The 21,036-nt window shown below is 39.6% G+C and overlaps 1 protein-coding gene across 5 annotated transcripts in view; it reads left to right on the forward strand.

Moving 5' to 3' along the window:
- The first annotated feature begins 1,934 nt into the window (after positions 1–1,934).
- Positions 1,935–21,036, forward strand: part of fbln2 (fibulin 2) — a 78,495-nt gene continuing 59,393 nt past the window's right edge. For all 5 annotated transcript variants that reach the window (XM_017450517.3, XM_017450518.3, XM_047149624.2 and 2 more), the window contains exons 1-2: positions 1,935–2,076; positions 4,169–6,104. In XM_017450517.3, the coding sequence (XP_017306006.1) occupies positions 4,298–6,104 (1,807 nt within the window). In that variant the 5' untranslated portion in view covers positions 1,935–2,076; positions 4,169–4,297. The remainder of the gene's footprint in view (positions 2,077–4,168; positions 6,105–21,036) is intronic.

Consider the following 21,036-nt stretch of genomic DNA (forward strand, 5'->3'; position numbering starts at 1 on the left):
TGCTAGCTTTTACTCCCCATGCACACCAATGAGCCTTGGGTGCCCATGACCCTGTCGCTATTTCACCAGTTGTCCTTCCTTGGACCACTTTAGTAAGTACTAACCACTGCATACCAGGAACACCACACAACACATGCCATTTTGGAGATTAACGCATTCGTCTAGCCTTCACAATTTGGCCCTTGTCAAAGTCGCTCAGATCCTTATGCTTGCCCATTTTCCCTGCTTCCAACAAATCAACCTTATGAACTGGCTGTTCCCTTGCTGCCAAATATACCCCACCTTTTAACAGGTGCGACTGTAACCAGATAATCAATGTTATTCACGTCACCTGTCAGTGGTGTTGTTATGACTGATCAGTGTGCATATAATGAAATGGAAAAACATTACTGTTCAATTATATCATAATGGATAGACATTACCGCAAACTTTAGAGAATTCCACAGATACAGTGGGAAATCACACAGTGTGTTTACATGTACAGCATTTGCAGACGCCCCTGTCCAGAGCGACTTACATTTAAGGGCCATTTAAGGGTTAAGGGTCTTGTTCAGGGGCCCAGAAATGGCAGCTTGACAGTGCTGGAATCTGAACTCACAACTTTTTTCGATCAGTAGCCCAACTTTGATTATCAGCATCACCCACATGAGTTTCTACATGATCACCTGAGGTAAAAGTCACTCCCTGCATTTAAACACGCGTCTTTTTTTCACTTGCCCAGTCTCTGTTCATTCTTACATCACTGGTAAAATGAACGCTGTTTCATTTAGTCAGTTCTGGTCTGTTGAATACAAGATGAATCTGATACATTTTAAGAAGGCTGAATACTTTTGAGCGCGTTCTCCTCACACCTCCAGGGTCGGGGGTTCGATTCCCACCGTGGCCCTGTGTGTGTGGAGTTTGCATGTTCTCCCCGTGCTGCGGGGGTTTCCTCCGGGTACTCCGGTTTCCTCCCCCAGTCCAAACACATGCATGGTAGGCTGATTGGCGTGTCCAAAGTGTCCGGAGTGTATGAATGGGTGTGTGAGTGTGTGTGTGATTGTTGCCCTGTGATAGATTGGTACCCTGTCCAGGGTGTACCCCGCCTTGTGCCCGATGCTCCATGGGATAGTCTCCAGGTTCCCGAGACCCTGAAAAGGAGTAAGCGGTATAGAAGATGGATGAATGGATGGATGAATACTTTTGCAAGGCACTATATTTAAAACTTTATCTTCAGAGTATCCGGCCATCTGTAGAGTGTGAAAGTGTTTTTTCCCCCTTGTTTTGATGTTGATAATGCATCGCAGACGTTTTGATAGCTGGTACCTGATTACAAACTGAACTGAGCTGAGAGACTTAGCAGGCAAAGTTTTAGACATCTTTAGGCAAATTGACTGTAGGCTATTTGCCATTGTGTGTGTTTAATTGGCAGAAAAAAAATGGCCATATTGTTTTCCAAAACTCTGTGTTGACATTTGATTCTACAACACCCCACCTCCCACCACCAACAACAACCCCCGCCCTCGATTGCCAAATGATCCTATATTGTGTCAGTGGATAAAAAAATGATGACATTCAAACATCACAGGTTTAGTGAAAATGGTAGTCGTGAAGTTAGACTGGGATTGATTTAACCTGGCAAGACTTTTGGGCGTTTCAGAATGAAATGCCTCGGGTTTAATATACTGTTTTTATACTAGTCACAGTGAGTATTGTTTGGTACATTTGTCAAACACTGCAGTTGTGTTGAGGGAAAAGATAACCGACGGGTCTGTGAAGCCCCTCTGCTAACTTGTTAACTTCTGATAAACCAGCCTGCGGTATTTCAGCTCTAAAGAGCATGACTTGAATTCTTTTTCTTGGCTGAAAATGTACAGTAGGGAATGCTCTTTAACTTGTGTCCCTCCCCTTCGAGTGAGTTAGTTAGAGGGGTCGTGGTGTGCAGCTGTGTGTATTGTGTAAGCTGGAGCTCCGCACACACACGCACACACACACACACACACACACACACACACACACACACACACATCAGCTCCCTGTTTAGAACTTTGCACAGGACTGGCAGCACGCGAGCTCCCTCTGCACAGGCTTCTCTAGGTAGGTGAAAACTTTTGTCTTTAAGGACACATCTGGATGGTAAATGAATGTCACTTTCGAACACCTGGTTTATCACTTGTGGGTGGAACTTCCTCACTTTTTATTAGTGAGTGTTATGAATGAGTTTGTGAGGATTCAAGATGGTGTGTGTTGTCTTGATATCACAGTGCTGCACAAAACAATGCCAGCGTATGTGTAAGAATAATGTAAGTAATGTAAGTGTACATATGTAAGAAAAAGAAGGAAAAAAAAACCTAGAATATATATGTGATTTAAAAAAAAAAAAAAAAAATCACAACAAACATACAGAGCCCTCCGCTCATAAACATGAGCAAAGAAGGCTATGAACAATTGTCTTGGTTTAACCTTTTGAGCTTTTGTTCAAAAGATTCACAAAAATATCATCTCTCATGGATATCCAAAAACAATTTAGTACACCTGCGTGATAGGAACAGGAAATTGGGGGTATTTACCAAGGGTGCCGATATTAGTGGAGGGCACTGTGCATTCTTTATCACGTAACTCAGCTCCAAATGCATGCAGTCACAGTGAGAGACAAGTGACAGTGTTGCAGACATTGCAGTCTCACTGCAGCACTGACGTGCTTACAAAGTGTCCATGCATGTTGACTAAACGTCATTATCTTAAGAAAAAATCTGTCCGTGTAGGCTAGGCAAGACGTACTTTAGTATTTAACCCTTTTCATTTTCTCACTACTCTTCATGTTGGAACAAAAAATGTAGTTTAACGTGACATCGTGCGTTTATGAATAATTCAGACTCTGCTTAACATATTTCACCCAGATGAACACAAGTTTATACAGTGTGTGTAGACGTACATTCAGTCATTCTGCAGCAGAATGTCCACCCTTTCATGCCTAATGTCTTTGGATAAACTGTTTGGTAGACTCTTAGTTCTGACATTGCTTTGGGAACTCTAAAACTGTTTTTCTTCATCTGGACAGAAATCTGAAAGTTCGGATCCTTAGGGCTTGAAAAGTCTCCAGAAAAAATAGAATCTGTTCCCCAGATGAGTCTTAGGGCAGAGCTGCTCCATACAAAAGCAGCTTAACTAAACACTGGCAAAAGCTTTCTTTGCATTTTCAATGGTGGTCCAAAGCTTCACTTGCCATACCTGACATTATTCCAGAAAAATCGGCACACTTTAATTATTTTGTAAAAGTATTTTATTATGTTAAACTCCATATAACACCTCATCAGCAAACTAGAATATATATATATATATATATATATATATATATATATATATATATATATATATATATATATATATATATATATATATATGAGTTATTTAGAGTTTCCTCTAACACTGAACAGTTGTAGCTTTCTATAGGGATCTACTTGGAATGTTTTTGAAAGGGAAACCCTGTTATAGGATTCTACACAGAACCTTTGGGGGTTTCTTCAAAGAACCATGTAGGGTGCTATGGTGAAAAACACTAAGTAAAGGAGCCAAAATGGATTTAAAATGTTGATGCTGGTGGTAATTTTCAGTTGGGTTTAAAATGTGGTCCAAAAAAAGATTAGGTTTAGTGAGTATGTTACATTAAAGGTTAACGTTTTGCTTAATAATACTTTTTTTTGGAATGGATGCATTTTTGATGTCGATCTTAATGATCAATTTGTTCACAATTAAATCGTGATAAGAATATATATTTTAATTGATTCATGAACTAATTAATGATTACTGTTTGTTTAAAAAGTGTAGGACCTAAATGTTTTCTTTTATGACTTTCATACAGTGTGCTCTATAGAAAATGACAGTTATGTTTAGAATTGCCAAACCAACCACACATAGAAATGATATTAATAATGTTACAAAACTACGACTTATACCTGATTAGTATGGAAAAAGTCTTTAACTTAATCTCATGAAGCTCAATTATTATGGGAGCATTTGTTTGAACAACAACTCATGTCCACCACTGTAGGTTTGAACTTAAGAGACTGAGAACGATGGATTAAGCCAGTGACTTCATCCTAATTGAAAAAGTTCCAAAGGAAATCTGCAGCACACTCCCTAACATGCCTTCCCTTTCTCACCCTATGTCTCTCACACTTTCTCCTAGGTTTCACCGACTGCTGCCGGTTTATGCGACGAGACACACGCTTGTTGAGGAACCAGTACCCAGCATTATCTAATATACTAAAACTAATATACATTCATATTTGAATAACTGGCAACCGTTTTGGTCATAATGAGGCTGTTGTTTTTACTGCTTTTGCTATGTGTGAGTGAAAGTCTCTGTCAGAAAGACTGCACTGGAGTGGAGTGCCCACTGCTTAACAACTGCATTGAGGAAGTTTTGGAAAATGGTGCCTGTTGTGCCACTTGTCTACAAACTGGCTGCACATGTGAAGGCTACCAGTACTATGATTGTGTTAATGCTGGATTCAGATCTGGCCGAGTGCCTGAGGGAGAATCTTACTTTGTGGATTTTGGAAGTACAGAGTGCTCTTGCCCACAGGGCGGCGGGCGGATCAGTTGCCATTTTATTCCATGTCCTGAGCTTCCTGCTAACTGCATTGAAGTGTTGGAGCCTGCAGATGGGTGTATTCAGTGTGAGCGGATAGGCTGCGTGTATGAGGGGCAGAAGTATGAGGCTGGGCATTCATTCCGCATGGACCAAGTCTGCCAAGTCTGCCACTGCCCCAATAATGGAGGCAACTTAATGTGTTCCCCGATCCTAGACTGTGATCTGAGGCAGGTCCATAAACCCATGCTTGCAACTACCACAGAGGAAAACACACCATGGAGACGTGAAAATAAAATCCAAAATCTTTTCAACCATCAAGGCTCAAGGAGTCCCTTCTCCAAACCTTTTCCACAGTCATACCGTGACAGTCTGCCTCCATTCAAACCAACTGCAAGTGACATGGATGAAGAAGAAGAAGAAGAGGAGGAGGAGGACTATGACTACCCTACTATAGATTCCTCAAAGCAACCTCGGCATGACCTAGCCTCTCCAGTGGAATCCTATATTATCTCAGTTTCTGATCTGGAAAACAATTCTTCCCAACAAGCTAGAGGAACCAAGCAGGAGCTTAAAGAGAGATTTGGTGTTCGTGAAGCAACAACAGACAGACCATGGATCCTCTTGCATGAAGACAGGACAGAAGAGGCAAAATATAGTCATCATAAAGTGAACTCTACAAAAAACACTTTGGACAACATTAGTGGAGCGCAAATTAAAACTCCTAACGTTAGTTCCAACAAAGAGAAAATCCCCAGCTCTAGAGATCCCACACATGAAGAACAATTCTCTATTTACAGAGATAGAGACACCACTGTAAATGAGAGTTTTGGCCCCTATAAAGACAATAGCAACACAGAGGTTCTTGAGGAAAGTGACGGAAACAACCTGAGGAAGGCGTCAGAGAAGACCTTTAAAGAAACCACTGACAGTAATGAGTTTGATTTATATGAAGACACTACATTCAGTGAAATAGTCACTGACTCTCCAGTGACTACAGTTCCAACTATGCCTCAAACTACAGAGGAGACACAGATGACAACAATATGGCAGGCTACTGGGGGCAGTTTTTCAACAGATCAAGTTCACCTTAACACACCGGAAACTGGGGAATTTTACAGCACACCGCAAGAAGAGGTGAACACAAAAGAGCAAAACGTCTCATTAAATAATGTCACAGAGAGTGTCAAAAACCATGCGAAGGATAAAACTGTTGAGAAACAGGAAAAAGACGCTCTTCCCACTGTCCAAAGCATCTCATACAGTGATAATGCATCTTCAGCAGCACCTGACAGACCTTTAGAAGAGCATGAAACCAAACCAAAGAGGAAACCAGAACTGTATACAAATTCTCCTGTCATATTCAGCCCAACCATCCAGCCAGTCTTGAGAGTGAAGGAAGAGAACGGACAGCTTGTAAACAAACAGTCGCAGAGTCTGTTTGAAGTTGCAGAGGAGGAGGAAGAAGAAGAGAAGGAGGAAAGGGAAGAGAAAAACAACACGCTCAGTTCCGTTACACAAGCCAATGAGGGTGAGTACACACTTACTTAATGCCTAGACCACACTAACATGATTCGATTAAGTTTGCTTTTCTATCCACACTACAACCGTGTTTTCAAACACCAAAAACACATCTTCAGGTATCAGAAAGTGGATAAGTAAGGGATGATTGTCGTGTAACCTCCACAATTCCAGGATGGTGGAAAGTACTGTGACGCTCTTTTCTGTATATTCTGCTTTGTATAGGACACAAATTATCCTTGGACATGCGAGAAAGCATGTTTTACGGTTATTTATTTATTTATTTATTTATTTATTTATTTATTTATTATGAAAAACGGCATTTGAATCATTTGTACATTTTATTGTGGAATGGAAGCATTTGGGAAATGGACCGAAAATGCCACTGTTTTGTGGCCTTTCACAATTACCTCTGTTAGTGCGGCTAGTCCTTAATCTCTTTTAATCACTGTTTATAATGAACAAGTGTCTACAACATCGAGACGTTATCAAGAAGAATTTAATTAAGGCATTCTGATTGCTGATTGGCATTGGCTAGGCAGTACTCATCACATCTGCATCACATCTAAACACCTGTGATTGCACCTGTGTATAAATTATGTCTATGCGTAATTACAACTTGTCTGCTTACCATGTTTGGTAATCCGAAGAAACATGGCATGAACCCAGTAGGTCTTTATGGTCTTGAAACCTTCAAGTATGCAGCTGCGTATCTGCCTTTACATGTGTGTGTGTGTGTGTGTGTGTGTGTGTAAAAGTTTGCCCCACTTCATTCTTATTATGTCATCACTGACCATTATAGTAGAATTGCTACTGATAGATATTAGATTTTAGGATATACCATCTAATATCTAATAACCAGCCATCACTGAGTGTATTTAACCACTCAGCCCAGTGGTTTAATCCAGTGGTTTTCAAAGTGGGGGCCGCGGCCCCCCTTGGGGGCCGTCAGGGGGCACCCGCGGGGCCTCAACAATTTGGCCAGGCTTGACAAACTGTGTCGAGCCACCAAGCCCATCCCTCCCACTAGTATGTTTTCTCTTTCTCACTCTCAGACAACCACACATACACACACACACACACACACACACACACACACACACACACACACACACACACACACAATCAATTCCTAATGTAATGTAATGTAAAGATGTAAGATGTAATTATTAATAATAATAAAAAAAGGGGGGATATATTCAGAAGTCTGTATTTTTAATGTGTTTTAAAGACATCTTGCAAAAGGGGGCCTCGGTCAAATGTTAATGCCATTTGGGGGGGCCTCGCCCTGGAAAGGTTTGGGAACCCCTGGTTTAATCAATTATTTAGTGAGCTCCAAGCGTCTACTAGTACAGAATACTGAGGGTTAGAAACATGCCATTGACAGAAAGTGCAACTTTGAACAATTGGTGTTTATAGGTTCGGTCCATGTAGTTCATTTGGACTCATACTATTACTGTAAATCTGTTAAAAGGATGCTTATACGAAGTAAAGCCTATATAGTTTTTGTCCACATAAACTGCAGCCTTGAGTGCATGTGGGGCAAAGTGCATTTCGAAGTTCATACCAGGCAAATAATGCCAAGAGTGGAAATATCATGGAATGTCACTGTACTCCCCAGATCAAGTTTCATTATGAAGTACCACACACCATTTTCACATTTACTCCCTTCACATAATATGCTAAATAGTATAGACAGAGCTTTCAAAAATGGGTTAGTCTAATGATTTAATCAATCTTCTGGTTTTAATTTATATTTGGCATTTCACTCACTCGGATACAAACCCTTTCATTATTTAAGCATTTAAGCTGTGTAGCCATCCATCTTGTTAGGATGAAAAGGTCAGATAATTGTGTGAAGACCTCTTAAAGCGATGAGACAAACATTATCCCTTCCTCCCTGCATGTGGAACTTATCTCATACACACCCACTGAAGATCATTGGATTCCCTGTCCATTAAGACTTGATTAATGTTATAATTTTCTTATTTTAGAGAAGACGACCCAAGATCTTTGTTGAATGGGGTCTTCCTGGTGCATGTTGCTCATGTCAAGCTAGATAAGCAGAGGAATTAGTTATCTTGTTGAGGGCCAGTTGGGCACAGCGCAACATAAGCCACTCTCTCAGAATAGGAACACTTGGGGCTTTTAACAGGTAGTTTTTCCTCCTGGGTCAGAGTGCAGGGAGACGGGAGAGCTATTTTTCATGCTGATAACACATGTTCCATAGCTTAGCCTTGGTGTTCATCAGTGTACATGTATGCACTGATTGGAAACAGGTCTTGAATTTGAAGGGTTTTTCTGAGGTACTTTGTTTCATGCGTTATGAACTGCCATGCTAAAGACAATCCACTGAGACTATTGAATCCACAACAGTACAACAGTGCACATGTATGGGTTTATGTATGGGTGTGATGAAAAGGCTTCAGTCCATGTTATCCTCAGAAGAGCTTGAGATTGAAAAAGCCATTTCAAATGAATATCACATGAAGCAGTATGTAATATTGAATGTGCGGCAGTCTGGAAAAACAGACTGTTGATGGCGTGGTTGTATTCTGGCAAAAAAATAATAAATCATGCTTTGGCCAGAATTAAGTTTAACTGCCTATAACATTCTTTGCCACCTCAATATTACACCAAAATTACATGGAAATAGTTTAGTTACTTTATAATCTTTCCTAGGCTTTCTTTCTTTCCATTCAAAAATAATGTTGGGTAAGGAGTCAGTGTGCCTAAAGATGTCTAACGATGCCTAAAGATGTGCCTTGCTAACTAATATATGTATATATACTGTGCGTGTGTGTGTGTGTGTGTGTGAAGGTTTTTTCACAGGTTGCCACACATGTGGTTTTTCAAGTGTGCCACACACAATCTGTGTGAGCTTACTCCATGTTGGAAGGCAATTTAATTCAGTCAGTACTTACTACCAAACTTATATTTTGGGACAAACTATGCCCAGATTTACTTTTTTTTCAATTGAAATGTAAAGTGTGCTTGGAATAACGTTTTGCAAGTGTTTTCTTTCTGTCACATACAAATGCAGAGAATCAGTACACTTCCACCATTATCTGTCATCATAGTGCTTTTGTGGTCTGCGGTCAATTTGTGAGTCAATTTGCTGCTTCCGCAGTCGGATCATGCGTGTCATTAAAAGGCTGATTAGAGAACCATAAAGGTGACAGGAACAGTTAAGGAAAGTTTATTTAAATTGATTAGTGTTACTTTTATCATGGTTTTCTCTTACAGTACATGTTGTGGCTTGTCCATTGGTTATTCCCCTCTGTACAACTCTTCAGTTCTTGTTCTGTAATTTAGGGCTACTTGTAACCTCATACTGTATTTAGGATGCACTTGAGCATTTGTATAAATAGTACAATATCTCCCCTCAGAGCTGATGAAAAAAACTATGTAGGACTCAAACCCGTCCGTTATATCCATCAGCATGGCTCGCAATAGCACTGTCCGTCAGAAAAGAAAAACACACACACACACGCACACACACACACACACACACACACGCACACACGCACACACACTATGAGAAACATATGCAGTTAAGTCAATACATGTAAGTCATTGTGTCTATGTGTATTGGTTCCTTGCCTTTGATAAATAGTTCGGGTCACAATTATGTCACAGTTTATCCTGGTCTCGCCTCGTTGTTGGCTTCATTGAGGTCAAGGCTAGAGTAGTGTTGGAATTCCGCCATTAATTGTTGATACTGGACTGCCCAAGACTGGCTTTTCCACTCTATTGAAAAGGGTGGGAAGAGCAGTGAGGCCAAGGCTAGAATATCTCCCTGATGCAGTCTGGGTTCTGTAATGCTACATTGCATTATGTCATAATCACATCATAATGTTTTCAATTCAATTTTATTTATATAGTGCTTTTAACAATAGACATTGTCTCGAAGCAGTTTTATAGAAATCCAGACATAGGTTTAGATCCATAATGAGCAAGCCAGAGGCGACAGTGAAAAGAAAAGACACTCACTGAGACAACATGAGAAAGAACCCTACAGTGGAGCCAGACCCAAAACCCATCCTCTTCTGGGTGACCCTGAATAGCAGAATTATAGATCGAGTACACGGATAGGATATTTGGTATGAGGAGTTGATTTACCATAGAAATGTTTCCCCTTAAACTCCTAGAACAAGAAGACAGGTCCAGACTTGCATTCCAGACTTACTTTCTTAAATACGTATCTCATTAGCGTCACTATAATTCGTCATAGCTTCTGGATATTTAATGAGGTTAAGAACACAAGGACGTCTCATACATTTTAAATACCTTTAATTATCTTTTGTATTCCGTTCACCATTTCATAATATAAAAAGGTCCGCCATAGGTGATCAGTGGGGCCACCCCTATAAACATTATTTCATATGATTCATGAGTGGATAGGATTGTTTCCTCCCTGAGCTGGGATGCCCTACTTGAGCTACATCGATACTTCCATTACCCACAGGCCACTGAAAACCTGATTATGAAATCCTATCCTGATTATGAACACTAGCGGCAAACTCATATCTCATTCCCATCCTGCCTCAGGGTCTCTTTCTCAGAAATAATCCCATGTTTCTGGACTGGACACTGATGTAACAACAATAGAAAATGACCATTCATGCCCTCTGCTCATGAAAATGTTCTCTCTCAACACTTGAGGCAAGGCCAAGGGAAATATTGAACCTAAAACAGTGTGTTTGGTATCAAGCCAGCAAGCCTTAGCCTTTTACTGTCAACCAACATCTGTGTTTTTTTCTCTATTCTCTTCTTGTGTCTTCTGGTTCTTTATTTATTCTGAAATGTGGGTCTGAAGAATAATTCTCTTGGTTCATATGACGGCAGCAAAGGAGACTGGATTGACTCTTAGTCTGTATAAATAGGGTATATAACATAAAAATATAATCTATTTTTTTCCCCTCCTGGTTGTGGGATTAGTTGTGGGTGGGTGTGGTCTGGGTCCCTGGGGCCTGGGGCTTTGTGCTTGTGCCTTCCTGCCATTTTCCCCCGCACTCTTTCGCCAGGATTTCTTGCCTTTGGCTGGTTCTGCACTGCATGCCTCGCTTTTTTAATGCATCACATTAAAAAATAAATAAATAAAACAAAAAACAACCCCCACACACACAGGGTAAGCGTGGCATAGGGTGGCCTGGGTTTTGCACTGGACTGGTTCTACGCTGCACACCTTGCTTTTTTAATGCAATACACACTATATGTATGTATATATATATATATATATATATATATATATATATATATATATATATATATATATATATATATATATATATATATATATATATATATATATATGGGTGAGATGGGGATGCAGGGTGGGATGTCTGCATAAAATTAAAATAACAAGAAATGAATGTCTCCGTGCCACATGTGAAACGCACACACAGAATTCCGCCTCATCGTGTGGGTACCGAATTGAGTTCTCTTTACTAACTTATCACACTTCGACGGTCAAATAAATACACACATCATATCAAAATGCAGGTCTGACCGAGTATTCACTCCAACACGGTTGGTTATGTCTTAAATGAATGTAAACAGTTGGGAAAAATTGAGGTGTGTCGATATATTAGAGCTGTGCATCAGGTCTTAAAGTGACAGCAGTGTAATAAACCTGCTGCTGTCTGTCAGTGATGTTCATCAAACAACAAAAGACAAATAGAAAATCCCTCCTTCACTCATTTGACTGAATAACTTCAGTGAATGTAATAAGAATCACTGTATGCTGTACAGTAAAGAGTATTTTATATGATCTGTGCTTTATTCAGTTTCTGTAGTATTTGGTACTTGAACACTGCAGTTAGACCTACCTGAGAAAACGTATCGTCATCGTGAAAGAAGATTGTAGTCACATCGCCCCCTGAACATCAGCCTCTGGTGATTCCAGTCTTGGATTTCATGCAGAATGTGAAATTTACTTCTAAATGTAGTAAATATCATAAACCCTGCTGATAGGGATTGTTTTTTTCTTTTTAGGAATTAAAATGAAAACAATTAAAGAACAGAGCTGTGTTCAGAAATGAGTTTATTGTCACTCATGTTCAGATTAAAAGCCGTAATAAAGCATGAAGCTTGTTGTTATGACCTGCTGCTAAATGTAACTCTACTCTCTCTCTCTCTCTCTCTCTCTCTCTCTCTCTCTCTCTCTCTCTCTCTCTCTCTCTCTCTCTCTCAGTCTATATAACTGTGGGGGAGACGCATCAAATCACTGAAACCCTCGAGGACACGATAGAGTGTGATACACTAACAAAACAGCTTCATTTGTATTTCCATACACTTGTAATATAATAAAGGTTCTATATATACCTCTGTTTTTCTAGGAAACCATGTTTTGATTGGAGACTAGTTGAGGTGCTGATGACATGAAATAAAAATATTAAATGGTAATGGCAAGATGTAATAGTGGTATTAACATCTCAGTGTTGAGTTCACAATTGCAATTTGAAATCTTTTTTCAATTTAATCATGTTCTTGGGTCCAACTCGGCCCCCTTTGTACTCGGACTTGATTGCTTAAGCACTTGGTTAATGTCTCGACTGGAACTTGACAAAGACGGACTATTATTTTAGTATTATTTAGTATTATTTTAAAAGCTCAGCGTTGAGTTCACAATAGCCGACTCGGCCCTTTTTGGATTCGGATTTGGACTCGATTGGACTAGATTGGTTAGGGACTTGGTCTCGACTCAGACTCGACGAAGATAGACTCGGACCCGGCACTACACATTAGCAACGATAACAAATAGCTAATGTAACAACCTAATTTATAAAGCTTAACTCGCTAGCTAACATATCTAGCTGAATTACAGAATATAACTAGTTAATTTACAAAACTTTCATTTTTATATGGGAAACATCGCATCGTGTACGATTCTGTAACATCTAAGGAAAAAGTGAAGAAAAAGAACAGAAAAATCTCACGGTGTTTGACATTTGTAAAGAGTACTTTGAATGCCAAATGAAATTGTAAGGAGCAATAAGAAATTTACTTGCATAAGATTATTCAATTACAGTAATACTTGAATGAAATACAAATATTCCAAAATAGTACTAAATGCAGCAACATATACAATTGCTCAGTTATTTTCTCCATAGGTGCTAATTGAATCTGTAATCAGGTCCACATTTAACTGTGAAAGGTTCTATATTTCTGTCACGTTATGTTACATCCTCATTACATTTGACTGTTTAGGTTTCTCACTGTAATTAAAACTGTTCTTTGAGGATTTGAGGCTCAAGTTAGATGCTTCCTAATCAGGTGAGATGAAAGCCACGAGTCACGTGGTGTAAGGACCACAGGCAGGTTTTTACCCCTGCTGAAATGTATAGTCTTGTAAGGAATAAACATTGCACAGGGTGCTGTTATAGGAAAATAATCAGTGAAAGGGTGTTGTGTTATCACCCCAAGGATGAATGCTTTCCTATTGTATAAAAGCACATCCCAAAGTGTTTTACTCCTCTTACACCCCAGCAATTCACCAACAATTACAATTGTTAATATATTTATGAAAAACACATCATATTTTAACTGTTTATTGTTATGTTTAATGTTGTGGAACGTCTGTAAGACAAGTTAGTTCCATCTTCATTCCTTCACCAGTGGTCTGTTTTTTTTTTTTCCTCTATTGCTAGTAATACACAGAAAACACAACTTGTCACGTTACTGAGAAACTGAAAAAGACTTCTGTTTTGCTAGCTTTTGCAAATAACATTTTTTAAAAAATCCATTTATTTTTAGTCTTAGATTATATGGAACACCTGCCATAGGCCCAGTGAATTAACTGTTGCTATAGAAATAATAATGTACAACCCCAATTCCAAAAAAAGTCGGGACGTGGTGTAAAATGTGAATAAACACGGAATGCAATGATTTGCAGATCTCATAAACCTGTAGGTTATTTACGATAAAACAGAAAACATATCCAATGTTTAAAGTGAGGAAATGTAACACTGTAAGGAAAAAATAAGGTCATTTTGAATTTGATGGCCGCAAGACGTCTCAAAAAAAATTGGGACGGGGCAACAAAAGGCCGGAAAAATAAGTGTTAGTAAAAAGAAACAGCTGGAGGTTCATTGGGAACAGGTCAGTAAGATGATTGGGTATAAAAAGAGTATCTTAGAGAGGCGGAGTCTCTCAGAAGTAAAGATGGGCAGAGGGTCACGAATCTGCGAAAAACTGCATCTACAATTTGTGGAACAATTTCAGAATAATGATCCTCAAGGTAAAATCGTGAAGACTATGAATATCTCATCATCTGCAGTACCTAATATCATCAAGAGATTCTGAGAATCTGGAGAAATCTCTGTGCACGAGGGACGAGGGTGAAAATCAATAATGCATGCCCGTGATCTTCGGGCCTTCAGGTGACACTGCGTTAAAAACAGGCCTGATTCTGTGATGGTAATAACTGCATGGGCTCAGAAACACCTCCAGAACTCACTGCCTGTGAACACAGATCGCCGTACCATTCACAAACGCTGGTTAAAGCTCTATCATGCAAAGAAGAAGCCATATGTGAACATGGTCCAGAAACACCACGGTCTTCTCTGGGCCAAAGCTCATTTAAAATGGACCGAGGCAAAATGGAAAACTGTTCTGTGGTCAGACGAATCGAGATTTTAAATTCTTTTTTGAAACCATGGACACCGCGTCCTCTAAACTAAAGAGGACTAAAGAGGAGAGGGAGCAGCCGGCTTTTTTATCAGCACTAAGTTCAAAAGCCTGCATCTCTGATGGTAGGGGGGTGCATTAGTGCCTATGGAATGGGCAGCTTGCACATCTGGAAAGGCACCATCAATGCTGAAAGGTATATACAGAGCAACAAATGCTTCCATCCAGATTCCATCCCATCTTTACTTCTGAGAGACTCGGCCTCTCTAAGATACTCTTTTTTTTATACCCGATCATGTTACTGACCTGTTGCCAATTAACCTAATTAGTTGAAAATGTTCCTCCAGCTGTTTCATTTTAGTAACACTTACTTTTCCAGCCTTTTGTTACCTCCGTCCCAACTTTTTGAGACGTGTTGCAGCCATCAAATTCAGAATGACCTTATTTTGAAAAGGATGTACATACACACTTATTTGGCTGGTGCCCTGCAATTTACAGATGTAAATGAAATACAATTGATTTTTTTTTTCATTTTTTAATAAATGGTAACATGACTACCAGGTGAATACTATGACTAAGTAATTTTATTTCATCGTTATTTTGCAATATATTTAAATGATGTTTACCATGTTTAAGTAGCCTTCTTCTCTGGATAACTTGTAGGGGCGGCGCCTCAGCGTCCCCTATTGACCAGTCCCCACTGTTGGTTGACCACTCCTGGGGAGAGTAACAATGGTCTTCATCGAAACAATGGAAACAATGAATTTCCTCCATTTGTACACAGTCTGTCTGACTGTGGAGTGGTGGAATCCAAGCATTTTAGAGATGGTTTTGTAATACTGATTTGTTGTTCATGACCGATTCGTTTACTTTGAACAAATCTTTAATATGACTCGGGAACAACGAGTTGTCTCAGAGATCGATTCGTTCATTTTGTGTTGACCACGCATGTGCCTCAACATCCCCATAGATTCTGTACAGGAAACAGAAATGATTAGTTCACCTCTTGAGTCTTTGTGTTCGAGTCATTTGTTCATCACATCACATCCCCGGTACAGATTGCATTCAGCCTATGGGGCGGTCACGGGATGAACGAATGACTCGAAGCCGAAAACTCGATATGTGAACTAATCAGTTATATTTCCGGCGAACAGACGTGACAAATGTGACGTCTAAGAACGACTCAGATCAGGAGGTGAGGTGAAGTACAGACTCCATAGCCTGAAGATCCAACTAAGCAATTAATTAATCATTTCTGTTTCTCATAATTTGGGCTTGTCTGCATCAGCCTATAGTTTATTTTTTATTCCAAATGTGACATAAGTCCTAGATGTGTTGGGGAATTTAACATGTAATATTTTAATTATATTCTGCTGAAATGAACTAAATGACTCGGAAAAAGATTAGTTCATTTTGCTGAAGGAGATTCAAAGATCTGAGTCAGTAAAATGATCCGAACTTCCCATCACACTTCCCATTTTGTAACCTTTTCCAGCCTGATGAGCATCAACAACTGCTCAGATCAGACTTTGATAGATCCCTGTTCTTTAAATAAAACCGAGTGCTCACTCACAGCTGATCGTCATCCCATTGATTGAAAACACCTAACTCTAATATAACCTTCAAATTAACTGCTAATCTTAGAGTTTCACATACTTTTGCCACTCACAGATATGTAATATTGGATCATTTTCCTCAGTAAATAAATGACAGAGTATTTTATTTTGGTCTCATTTGTTTAATTGGGTTATTTTAATCTACTTTTAGGACTTGTGTGAAAATCTGATGTTGTTTTAGTTCGTATTTATGTAGAACTATAGACAATTCTAAAGGGTGCACAAACTTTCAGGCACCGCTGCAGTATATGAACCCCTTCTAACTAGTCAAACCTTGGAATTCAGAAGCGCTTCGTCATGAATAATAAGCCCAATATCACTGCCAATATGGGGCAGTGGTAGCTCAGTGGTGAAAGGCTCTGGGTTACTGATCAGGAGTTCAAGCCCCGGCACTGCCAAGCTACCACTGTTGGGCCCTTGGGCAAGGCCCTTAACCCTCAATTGCTCAGTTGTATAAATGAGATAAATGTAAGTCACTCTGGATAAGGGCATCTGCCAAATGCCATAAATGTAATGTAAATGTAATATCAGTTAAAATATTTCCAGTCACCATAACTCTGCATGCCATCTTACAATGAGACAGTTTTCCCCTGTCCCTGAGCTCATTGGAGTCTTTCCGCTTATCTGTATGTCCAGTTGGCTAAATAAGCATGCTTGACACTACCCTTCTTTTGTTCAATCTCAATTAAGAGCTGTTAAGAACTGCTTTCTACTAGATTAAACGCAAGCTGCTTTTACAGTGGCACTAGGAAACCAGGTCAGCATTTATAACGATCACTACTGTCTGGAGTGCCTGTTTTACTGGGTGAGGAGCCTGGTTTGGAAACGTATAATTGGAAGTCATAAATCAAGAGCTGTAACTGCCAATAGAGTGCACTTTTCCCCTATAGCTGGGTGATTGCAGATGCCACATTGCTATTTTTGACACTAATTAAGATAAAGATCTTTGACAAACATGTGAAACAATGGCAGGGAAGATATGTGTACTATAGTCCATCGAGGATCAGAAAAAGTCAGGAAGAAAGAGAAAGAAACAGCAAGAAAAAGAGTTTCAGTCGGTATACTGTATGCCACGTTTAAAATGTTTATTTAAGTAGATCACATCAGCCTTCTTTTAGTGAGTACGAGGCATGTACACTAGATCCTCTTGATTCGTGCTAGACATGCAGTTTTCGAGTTGAGGAATCCCAGTCAGTTGATTTATAGTGCATGTTTTTACATCAACAGCAACTTGACATGAAGCATCTCGACAGGAACTTGTGGTTTATTGTTAGTTTTTTATACATCTCCATCTTTTCAGAGCTTTAAACTGCTTTGTAGCTCAGTACAAAGGATTTGCCGTGGTGGTCTTCCAAAGAGCCCATTGTACATTGCACAAAATATGATTCATCTACATTCAGAATGGAAAATCTCATTTTATAGAATAGCCGCATTCATGAAATTTTGCGAACATGCAAAATGATGAAATATGAACATATTCAGATGAGTGCACACGGTGGCTTAGTGGTTAGCACGTGCGCCTCACACCTCCAGGGTCGGGGGTTCGATTCCCACCGTGGCCCTGTGTGTGCAGAGTTTGCATGTTCTCCCCGTGCTGTGGGGGATTCCTCCGGGTACTCCGGTTTCCTCCCCCAGTCCAAAGATATGCATGGTAGGCTGATTGGTGTGTCCAAAGTGTCCGTAGTGTATGAATGGGTCTAGCCTGTCTGGTCCGATCCCACAGAAGAGGTGCACTATGGAAAGATGTCTATCTCTGCAATGTTCTGCTGGGAAACCTTGGGTCCTGGCATCCATGTGGATGTTAGTTTGACACGTACCACCTAAACATTGTTGCAGATCACGTCAATGTTATTCCCTGGCCTTCAAGGATCTGCTGCTAACATCTTGGTGCCAGATACCACAGCACACCTTCAGGGGTCTTGTGGAGTCCATGCCTCGACGGGTCAGAGCTGTGTGTGTGTGCTTAGAAGCAATACAAATTCACATACAAAGGAAGTACTTATTAGAAGATACATGCATGGCACATATTAATTGTGATGTCTATTATTTTATATAACATCTATCACATGTAGTGTCTTACCTTAAGGATGTCTGGGAGGATTAATTGAGAAGACTTTGTTTAAATGAATTGACAGTAAATAGTAACAGTAGGTAAGCAGTAATTAGTTTAGGCAATTAAGTGTAACTATGCAACTGCTTTCTTCAGCAGCAGTCTGGACATTGATTTCCTCAATCCTGCTGTTAGATTGGTCTTTTATTCAGCGGCTGTGACATGTGTCACTCGTGATAAAATAGCACACATTACTGGCTTGATGGCAGTGTGGGTCAATGTGAGAGATGAGCATGGCTAAACAAAGAAAGCTAACAATGTGTTAAAATAACAAAGCTACGGAGCTCATTGACTGAACAGTCTACTATATTGGTCTTAATTAACACAGATGCATTATTTATCCGTCTTAAGTCACTGCTTGCCTAGACACCGTTGAAGGTTTTCTTTTGGGTGTGAAATTGAAAAGCCGAGTATCATGAAAATATATTAGCATACAACAATGCACTTATTTGGTTCTCTGCTTTCCACTTTACATGGGTTTAGTACGAAGCCAACATTGATAAGAAAAAAATATTAATAATGGATTAAAGCGGCGTGATCGACAGCCTAAGTCAGGGGCTGAGGGTTAAAGCCCCCGAAAATAATCAAGTACAAGATAGCATCACAGGAGACATGACCTGTTGTCCATGAGATACTCATGTATACTATTGTGCTCTCTGCTGTCCTATACGGTGCTTTATCATTCCTCTGAAGCACAAGTTAATCCCTTATCTTCATTATTCCGTTGCCGTGCATATACTTTAAATATTCTCTAGCTGTGCTGAGGGAAAGAGCGTTCTTACTTTTCATTATCCCAGATGGCTTTGTATAGAAGCGGCTCCATAGCGGTAATTTGGAAGTAAATCAGCTTATTTCTAAAAACTGATTTTCATTCTTGAAAGGAGGACAATTTGGCCCATATGAAATTAAAAAGCTTTCTGGCTTCCATTCAAGTTGCTGAGGTGATAGGTATTGTTTATTAAATGAAAGGTGCGACCATATGGCTCATAAAAACAGCATGCAAAAACGCGTATTGACTCTGTTGCTAAATCGAGCATGGAAATAAAAGACGCGGTTAAAACCTCCGAGTGCTTTTTGGCCAGAGTGAAGTCTGGAGAAAGTTAGTTCGCTGTCTCAGCTTGAACTTGTCCATTTTTCAGTGTTAAAGCTGAGACTGGGTCATCTCTGTTGACCAGACACACACCAGAGTCTCCTGAGATTCTTCATCATTTTGGAAAGCTTTTTCTGCTTTTACAGTGCTCTGGAGCTTTGAAACCTGTAATAAAACTGCACAGGTAAACGTTTGGGCTTTATTTAGAATGTCTCTTCACACTTACATTAATCACAGCGCGCAGAAAAATGTCTAATGTCGAATTCAAACAAGACGTCTGCATTGAAGATGTTGAAGCATTATGTTAAGCCACACTATCAATTGAATAATTAGACAAGAGCGGATGAATCTATGAAAGTCTTGTGAAATATTTTCCCTAATGAGCTGCCTTCAGCGAAATAATTGACGCAATATCAGCTACTGTAGCTGTAATGGTTCATGTTTAAAAATTCGAGTCAGAAATCTCTAGAATGTTGTGAAATCATACATTTGGGACAGCCCATATCAAAGGGCTAGAAGAAAATCCCGTTTGGGTTTGAACCATCTGTTGCTGAAAGAAGAATGCATCATGTACTAATGAGCCTCTTGTGTCCACCCCAGGAGAAACTACCCATCACAGAACTTTAAGACAAGTTAAATCCAGAGTTTTTCAGAGGGAAAGGTCAGACTGAGGTCAACACGATGCAGTTAGTCCAACATGGAGCGTTTAGAAAAAATAAAATGAACCTCTTAATGTGTCGTCATTCATATATATTTTTATTATTATTGTAGTGCTTAGAGATCAGTAATACATCCGACAAATACTGAAATATATTCATAGCTCATGAAGCTGTTCTGTCTCTTTTTGTGTGGGAAAAGATCAAATCTGTAGCATTCAAACATCAATTGTTTTTTTGTTGTTGTTGTTTTTTTTTTTTTAGGTTTCTAAACCATTTTGTGTTCCTACCATCTGCTTTACAGATGAGTTCCTGGAGACACAAACCAAATCAAGAGAACTGGAAATTCATTCATCCATGAAACCATTTAACTGCATTCTGTATGTGTTACGTCAAACCAGAACTCTGAAATGTGTGAAAGGCTTGGGAGAATACACAGGAGACACAAATATCTGAGCAACTGTCGGTTGCAGAATCACTCATTCAATGCAGTGCTTAGGGGACAAAGAAAGACTTTCCAACAAATTGCACTGATGAAATAAGTTTTGTTTCCTCCACCCACTGGAACAAGCTGTGTGTATTTTGGACTGGATTCTATCCGGTTTGTTTTGTGAGCAGGCATGTCAGGCTGCAGAAGTATACCTGCAGGTAGTCTGTGGTTGATCACAACATTGTAGTCCATGGAAGACAAAGCCTTTGAAATCTCTGTCCCAACTGCAAACGCATATGAAAATCTGATGTGTTGTGAAAATATGTTTGCGATGTTGCAGCTGACATTAGACATTCTTTCTGCATTGATTTGTGTGCAGCATACTGATGTAATATCCATCCATCTTTCC

Source organism: Ictalurus punctatus, chromosome 21, assembly GCF_001660625.3.
Source record: "Ictalurus punctatus breed USDA103 chromosome 21, Coco_2.0, whole genome shotgun sequence".
Lineage (NCBI taxonomy): Eukaryota > Metazoa > Chordata > Actinopteri > Siluriformes > Ictaluridae > Ictalurus > Ictalurus punctatus.